General features: G+C 51.5%; 1 protein-coding gene across 1 annotated transcript; it reads right to left on the reverse strand.

The window, feature by feature from the left end:
• Positions 1 to 507: 507 nt before the first annotated feature.
• Positions 508 to 7433, reverse strand: LOC310946657 (actinia tenebrosa protease inhibitors-like). The gene is made up of 6 exons (XM_083913171.1): positions 7027 to 7433; positions 6881 to 6931; positions 5613 to 5777; positions 5341 to 5538; positions 2777 to 2838; positions 508 to 661 (listed from the first exon to the last, which is right to left on the reverse strand). Exons 1-5 carry the CDS (start codon positions 7352 to 7354, stop codon positions 2792 to 2794), a joined length of 789 nt encoding a protein of 262 aa, XP_083769297.1. The 5' UTR covers positions 7355 to 7433; the 3' UTR covers positions 508 to 661; positions 2777 to 2791.
• Between the last annotated feature and the right edge of the window lie 1506 nt (positions 7434 to 8939).

Here is an 8939-nt window from a genome sequence, read left to right on the forward strand (position 1 = left end):
CGTGGAGGGTGAGGAGAACGTGGAGGGTGAGAGAACGTGGAGGGTGAGGAGAACGTGGAGGGGGGGGAGAACGTGGAGGGTGAGGAGAACGTGGAGGGTGAGGAGAACGTGGAGGGTGAGAGAACGTGGAGGGTGAGAGAACGTGGAGGGTGAGGAGAACGTGGAGGGTGGGAGAACGTGGAGGGGGGGAGAACGTGGGAGGGTGAGGAGAACGTGGAGGGTGAGGAGAACGTGGAGGGTGGGAGAACGTGGAGGGTGAGGAGAACGTGGAGGGTGAGGAGAACGTGGAGGGTGAGGAGAACGTGGAGGGTGAGGAGAACGTGGAGGGTGAGAGAACGTGGAGGGTGAGGAGAACGTGGAGGGTGAGGAGAACGTGGAGGGTGAGGGTGGGAGAACGTGGAGGGTGAGGGTGGGAGAACGTGGAGGGTGAGGAGAACGTGGAGGGTGAGAGAACGTGGAGGGTGAGGAGAACGTGGAGGGTGAGGAATGAAACAAAGACACGTGAGATACTTTATAATGAGTTTATTGATTATTGTTTGTTGTTTGTTTGTTTGTTGTTTGTTTGTTGTTTGTTTGTTTGTTGTTTGTTTGTTGTTTGTTGTTTGTTTGTTGTTGTTTGTGTGTCTGTTGATGGTTCCGGCTCCGTTTGCTCCTCGTTCACCTGCAAACAAACACAATAATAATTATTGATCTGTTTCTGCACTTTAATCATCAGTAACCATGGAGACAGTTTTTATTAAGGTAGAAACCAGGAGAGATGCTAACAGCCGGACGTGGCTAACAGCGATTAGCTCGGGGCAGCACGGTGAAGGCATTCAAAGGTCTTTTTTAACCACTAATGCTGCTGAAAATAACAGCAAACCTCTGCAGCAGCATGAGAAGAGTCCCTACACACACACACACACACACACACACCACACACACACACAGACACAGACACAGACACAGACACACACACACACACACACACACACACACACACACACACACACACACACACACACACACACAACACACACACACACACACACATGAGAAGAGTCCCTACACACACACACACACACACACACACACACACACACACACACACACACACACACACACACACACACACACACACACACACACACACACACACACACACACACACATGAGAAGAGTCCCTACACACACACACACACACACACACACACACACACACACACACACACACGAGAAGAGTCCCTACACACACAACAAAGCACCAATGGGCTCCTTCCACTGTAATGGACTTTACTATGAGAGGAGCTGGTACAGGGGCCAGTAGGTAAGTCTTTAAAACACTCTTTAATAAACTCTGGCTTCACTAACTACGCTGATGACGCTTTGGTTTATATACTAAAAATGACAAAATGAATAAAAAATCATATAAAATGAGATAAAATTGATGTAAAATGACTAAATATGGGTCAAAATTACTACAAATAGATTCAAAATGACTAAAATCAACACAAAAATGTAGGTAAAAACTGGATGTAAGATGAATAAATATGGATCAAAATGACTCAAATTGGCACAAGATGAGTAAAAATGTAAACAATGAGCAAAAACAGATGCAAAATTACTAAAATTAATACAAAATGACTTAAAATAGATGCAGGTTCTCTAACTTTGCTGTTGGTACTTTATTTTATCTACTAAAATTATACAAAATAGGTAAAAATTGACATAAGGTGAATAAATATGGATCAAGATGAGTAAAAATTGGTGAACAATGATGAAAAACTGATACAAAACACACAAAAATTGATATAAATGAGTAAAAATTTACACAAAATTAGTAAAAACTGATGAGAATCACTAACTACGCTGTTGCTGCTTTGTTGTGTGTGTAGGGACTCTTCTCATGTGTGTGTGTGTGTGTGGTGTGTGTGTGTGTGTGTGTGTGTGTGTGTGTGTGTGTGTGTGTAGGGACTCTTCTCATGTGTGTGTGTGTGTGTGTGTGTGTGTGTGTGTGTGTGTGTGTGTGTGTGTGTGTGTGTAGGGACTCTTCTCCTGCTGCTGCAGAGGTTTGCTGTTATTTTCAGCAGCATTAGTGGTTAAAAAAGACCTTTGAATGCCTTCACCGTGCTGCCCCGAGCTAACCACTGTTAGCCACGTCCGGCTGTTAGCATCTCTCCTGGATTTCTACCTTAATAGTTGTTACAGAAAAAAACTGTTTTGATGGTTTTGCATTTTTTTTTGAGTCTCTTTTTAATATTTTTGTCTCTTTTCAGTTGTTTTGCATCTTTTTCAGTAGTTTTGCTCTTTGATGACGTCCTGTTTTGTCTCTTTGTGGTCAAACTTTATTAAATATGAGACGAGTTTTCATCATAAAATAACAATAATGATGATTTTTTGATCCAGAGAATCAGAATCTCTGTGTTTTATTGATGATTAAAGAGCAGAAACAGACGTTTGGGAGGATTTTAAACTGGAATTAAAGTTTAAAAAGTCAAAGGAAACTGGAGTAAATCAGTGACATCACAGGAGGAGTTTGATCAAACAGTTATTTCATGTGTTTGGAGCCGAACTCGGAGCTAAACTGTGATGAAGAGAGGCGGCAGAGGAGAAACGACGGCTGTGACACGTGTGACGACAGGAAACAACCGTCCTCCTGTGTGCCGCTGAACAGAGGCGTGTACGCTGCGGGGTTTGAACCCGCGTCTGACCGGTCTGGATCGCTCTCCGTGACTCATTCATGACTCACAGAGACCGGCGTTCAGAGCAAACGCAGAACAAAGGAACAGGAACTCACCGCTGCGTCTGCTCTTCAGCCGCGGGCGCTCGGGCACACGAGCCCCTCGGGGTCCTCGGCAACTGGATCAGAGGAGGAGGGAGGAACACGAGAGGAGCAGGTGAGCGCCGCGGTCAGACGCTAATGTGCACAATCTCTATTACAGTTCAATCCAGCTGTTCAGACGTGATGTCACACCCTTTCAAAATAAGACTTCCTGGTCCAAGAACAGATCTGAGTGAATAAGAGTCAAACTGACCCCAGAGCTGAACTTCAACGTCGGTTCTGTTTGGTTTCAACGGAGCGTTTGGACCCGGAAGTCTTATTTTGAAAGGGTGTTACGTCAGACTGAGCTGCTGATAGCGTTGCTGGTTGCCAGAGTTGTTTGTTGTTGACTCATGATGAGAGCTGATGGACTCTGAGTGGTTCCTGTTTGGTTCAACCTGAACCTGGCAACAAACCTGAACCTGGCAACCGACCTGAACCTGAACCTGGCAACAAACCTGAACCTGGACCTGGCAACCAACCTGAACCTGGCAACCAACCTGAACCTGGCAACAAACTTGAACCTGAACTTTGCAACCAACCTGAACCTGAACCTGGCAACCTGAACCTGAACCCGGCAACCAACCTGAACCTGGCAACCAACCTGAACCTGGCAACCAACCTGAACCTGAACCTGGCAACAAACCTGGACCTGAACTTGGCAACCAACCTGAACCTGGCAACCGACCTGGACCTGAACTTGGCAACCAACCTGAACCTGGCAACCAACCTGAACCTGGCAACAAACCTGAACCTGAACCTGGCAACAAACCTGGACCTGAACTTGGCAACCAACCTGAACCTGGCAACCGACCTGGACCTGAACTTGGCAACCAACCTGAACCTGGCAACCAACCTGAACCTGGCAACAAACCTGAACCTGAACCTGGCAACCAACCTGAACATGGCAACAAACCTGAACCTGGCAACAAACGTGAACCTGGACCTGGCAACAAACCTGAACCTGGACCTGGCAACAAACCTGAACCCAGCAACAAACCTGAACCTGGCAACCAACCTGAACCTGGCAACCAACCTGAACCTGAACCTGGCAACCAACCTGACCCTAGACCTGGCAACCAACCTGAATCTGGCAACTGACCTGAACCTGGCAACAAACCTGAACCTGAACCTGGCAACAAACCTGAACCTGAACCTGGCAACAAACCTGAACCTGGCAACCAACCTGAACCTGGCAACAAACCTGGACCTGAACTTGGCAACCAACCTGAACCTGGCAACCAACCTGAACCTGGCAACCAACCTGAACCTGGCAACAAACCTGAACCTGGCAACAAATCTGAACCTGGACCTGGCAACAAACCTGAACCTGAACCTGGCAACAAACCTGAACCTGAACCTGGCAACAAACCTGAACCTGGCAACCAACCTGAACCTGAACCTGGCAACCAACCTGAACCTGGCAACCAACCTGAACCTGAACCTGGCAACCAACCTGAACCTGGCAACCAACCTGAACCTTGCAACCAACCTGAACCTGAACCTGGCAACCAACCTGAACCTGGCAACAAACCTGGACCTGGCAACAAACCTGGACCTGAACTTGGCAACCAACCTGAACCTGGCAACCAACCTGAACCTGAACTTGGCAACCAACCTGAACCTGGCAACCGACCTGGACCTGAACTTGGCAACCAACCTGAACCTGGCAACAAACCTGAACCTGAACCTGGCAACCAACCTGAACATGGCAACAAACCTGAACCTGGCAACAAACCTGAACCTGGCAACAAACCTGGACCTGAACTTGGCAACCAACCTGAACCTGGCAACCGACCTGGACCTGAACTTGGCAACAAACCTGAACCTGGCAACAAACCTGAACCTGGACCTGGCAACAAACCTGAACCTGGACCTGGCAACAAACCTGAACCTGGCAACCAACCTGAACCTGATCCCGGCAACCAACCTGAACCTGAACTTGGCAACAAACCTGAACCTGGCAACAAACCTGAACATGGCAACAAACCTGAACCTGAACCTGGCAACCAACCTGAACATGGCAACAAACCTGAACCTGGCAACTGACCTGAACCTGGACCTGGCAACAAACCTGAACCTGAACCCGGCAACAAACCTGAACCTGAACCTGGCAACAAACCTGAACCTGGCAACCAACCTGAAATTGGCAACAAGCCTGAACCTGGACCTGGCAACCAACCTGAACCTGAACCTGGCAACCAACCTGAACCTGGACCTGGCAACAAACCTGAACCTGGCAACCAACCTGAACCTGAACCTGGCAACCAACCTGAACCTGGCAACCAACCTGAACCTGAACCTGGCAACAAACCTGAACCTGAACCTGAACCTGGACCTGGACCTGGACCTGGCAACAAACCTGAACCTGAACCTGAACCTGGACCTGGACCTGGCAACCAACCTGAACCTGAACCTAAGACGCCTGCTGGAGTTCTTTTTTGTTGTTGCGACGGCTATGTGTGGTATTTGTTCTTTTACTGCAGGAAAGACTCTTAACTCTGAATAAAGGAATTAACGGTCACTTTAAGAGTCGGTACCTTTGACGCCGGCGCACAGACCCTGGCACTCGTCCACGCTCCTGAAGATGTTCCCGTTGGAGCCGCTGCCCCGGAAGTGGAAGCTCTCGCACCTCAGACTGTTGATGTTGTAGAAGAAGAAGTTGTGCTCTTCAGTGGCGGGGTCCGCGGAGGCCCCCGGGGCCCCCTGACCCTGGTCCATGGGCCGGTAACAGCGGTCTGCGGGGACACAACCCAGGTGAGTTAGTCTGCCTCAGGACCCGGTCCCCCCCCCGTGCTCACGTAAGACTCACACTTCTCGGTGCAGAGCGCCTCGCAGCTCTCCTGGGAATCGAACGTGTTCCTGCTCGTCCCGCAGCCGCTGAGGAAGCGCGTACACGTGAAGCTCGAGGTGTCGTAGAAGAACTTTGGCGCTCCGGTCGAGCAGCCGGCGTACGGCATCGGGCGGAAACACTGAACTGGAGACACACGGGTTTAGTTCAGCTACACACACACACACACACACACACACACACACACACACACACACACACACACACACACACACACACGCAGGTACAAACAGACACACACACACACACACGCACAGGTACAAACAGACACACACACACACACGTACAAACAGACAGACACACACACACAGGTACAAACAGACACACACACACACACACACACACACACTCAGAGAGAGAGAGACACGCACGCACACACAGGTACAAACAGACACACACACACACACACACAGGTACAAACAGACAGACACACACACACACACACGTACAAACAGACACACACACACACACACACACACACACACACACACACACACACACACACACACACACACACACACACACACACACACACACACACACACACACACACACACGTACAAACAGACAGACACACACACACAGGTACAAACAGACACACACACACAGGTACAAACAGACACACACACACAGGTACAAACAGACACACACACACACACACACAGGTACAAACAGACACACACACACACACACACACACACACACAATTAATGGAGAGATGTCTGAGCAGTTGGGGGTTCGGTGCCTTGCTCAACAGCACCTCGGCAGTGCCCAGGAGATGAACATGGTGCACACAGGGAATCGAACCGGCGACCCTGTGGTTCCCAGTAGACTCACCTATGGACTGAACTGCTGCCGCACATTTAAGCAAAAACACATCTTCCTCTGCACCCAGACAGACACCACCCTGTGCTACGCTGCTACGGTGCTACGTTGCTACGCTGCTACGGTGCTACGTTGCTAGGTTACGGGGGAATCGTCTGGTCTCCGTAGATCAGAGGTCGTGGTCTCGACGCGCTCCACGTGAACCGGGTCCTGAGGAAGCGTGTGTCGCTCCCGTCAGACACAACTAAACTAATGGAGTCAGCGAACAGGAGGAGGTTCAGGACGTCACACACATTCACACACACACGGGAGTCGCACCGCGGACGCTCCGGTCCCCGTTCGGACGCAGGGACCCGAGGACCTGAACCGAGCCCGGTTCCGGGCGAACGCAGACTTGTTCTCACCTCTCTCCTCGATCAGCGCGAACGCTCCGTTCTCCAGGTTGTTCTTTTGTTCTGCGGAAGAGAAGAAGAAACGCTTCGTCATCAAACGAACGCCAAACGAACCCCAGAGGGTCCCAGAACGCCACCCTGCGGAACCCCGGACTCACCATCGTCGATGGTGCTCTTGGGGTACACGCTGATCCTGGAGCTGGGGTCTCGGGCGTAGTAGATCTTGCCCCGGTTCAGACAGTTGACCAGCAGACACTCGCTGGGGTCGCTCAGCGGGTTGGTCACCACCGCCATGTGGCACTCGGGCTCTAGGACGCATTCTTCGTAGCAGGTCTTGTCGTCTTTCCTCTGCGGGACCTGGGCCAGGTTGTAGGTCCCGGACACGAGGCACTGAGCCGGCTCCGGGATCTGAGCCAGACCGGGCGGGACCAGGACCAGGACGCACGCCGCCAGCAGCAAGAACCCGAACGACGCCTTCGCAAACATGGTTCAAGTCTCAAGTATCGAGTATCGTCCGCTCTGAGGAGGAAAGGTGTTCTGGCGTCTTTGCTCCGTGTTGATGCTGATGAAGTCTCTCTGGTGCGACCGGTTCGATTCCTGGAGCTTTAAGTCCTACCCGCGCCCCGCCCGCGCAACATTCCTCAGCGAGACAATCAGCATCACACCTTGGAGCCAGAAATAACCTGGCAGGGAGTTGTCTTTGTCTCCCTGGGGCGTAACGGGTGTTTCCTGCGTCCAACCTTCAATTAGCGCCACTTTCCCGTCACGAGAGGTTTTCAGACGGCGCCCAACCTCGGAACGCACGCCTGTCCACCGCGGTGACACGTAACCACAGCCGTGACTCGCCAAACGTGTCATTATCAGCTCCATTAGCCGTAAACACCAATGTCCTAGAAGAGCGTGAACCCTGCGTCAGGCCAGGCGGGAGGCCACGCCCCCTCGCCGGCGTAAACAAAGGAGCTCAGCGTTCGACAGGAACGCGTAAACAAATGTGACGGCGCTCGAGCGGAGATGAGTCACGTTCACGTCAGAGAGATGCAGCGTTGAGTCACAGACAGGAAGTCCGTACGTTTCCACCGTGGCCTCGGAGGTTTGTGTCGATTCTAAAGTCAAACGGGGTTCGAACCCACGGATCCGGACTCAATTCATGCGCCCGTTTCCCCAAAACCTGGTCTCCGGCGCTCCCCTTCACCCCTCCGTCCTGTTGTTATGGTTACCGACTCATCACAAACACGGCGTCTGTGGAGGAGGTCACGAGAGACGCTCACGGAGAACTGACGCCGCCGCCGCCGCCTTCTTCTTCTTCTTCTTCTTCTTCTTCTTCTTCTTCTTCTTCTTCTTCTTCTTCTTCTTCTTCTTCTTCTTCTTCTTCTTCTTCTTCTTCTTCTTCTTCTTCTTCTTCTTCTTCTTCTTCTTCTTCTTCTTCTTCTTCTTCTTCTTCTTCTGGACCCTCAGGGAGCCCTCCCACTGTGCGTGCGTCCCGTGCTTTAGGGTCGTGTGTGTGTGTGTGTGTGTGTCCTTTACCCACTTAAAAACTGGACAAACTTTAACCTTACTTAGGGCGCCCTCCCACTGTGCCTCCGTGCCGTGCCCCAGCACGTGTCACGGCTAAAGTCTGGTTCCTTTGACCAGTGTGAGTGCAACCGTACCACGTCTAGGAGCGGCACGCTTGCCGTCCACGGCCCGTTTGGGAGAGGTGGGCTTTAGTAAAGCACGTTTGCACGTGTACGAGCACGAGCGTGCGCACGTGTACGAGCACGAGGCCTACGGCGGTTCTGAGGTCATTTCCTGTGCGCCTGTTGGGACGTAGAAAAAAGAAGGAGGGACCATGCGCGGACATTTAAAAAGAGGGCGCTCTAACCTGTGACGGAGGCACAGTGGGAGGGCGCTCTAACCTGTGACGGAGGCACAGTGGGAGGGCGCTCTAACCTGTGACGGAGGCACAGTGGGAGGGCGCCCTAACCTGTGACGGAGGAACAGTGGGAGGGCGCTCTAACCTGTGACGGAGGAACAGTGGGAGGGCGCTCTAACCTGTGACAGAGGCACAGTGGGAGGGCGCTCTAACCTGTGA

Source organism: Echiichthys vipera (genome assembly GCF_963691815.1).
Source record: "Echiichthys vipera genome assembly, chromosome: 4".
NCBI lineage: Eukaryota > Metazoa > Chordata > Actinopteri > Perciformes > Trachinidae > Echiichthys > Echiichthys vipera.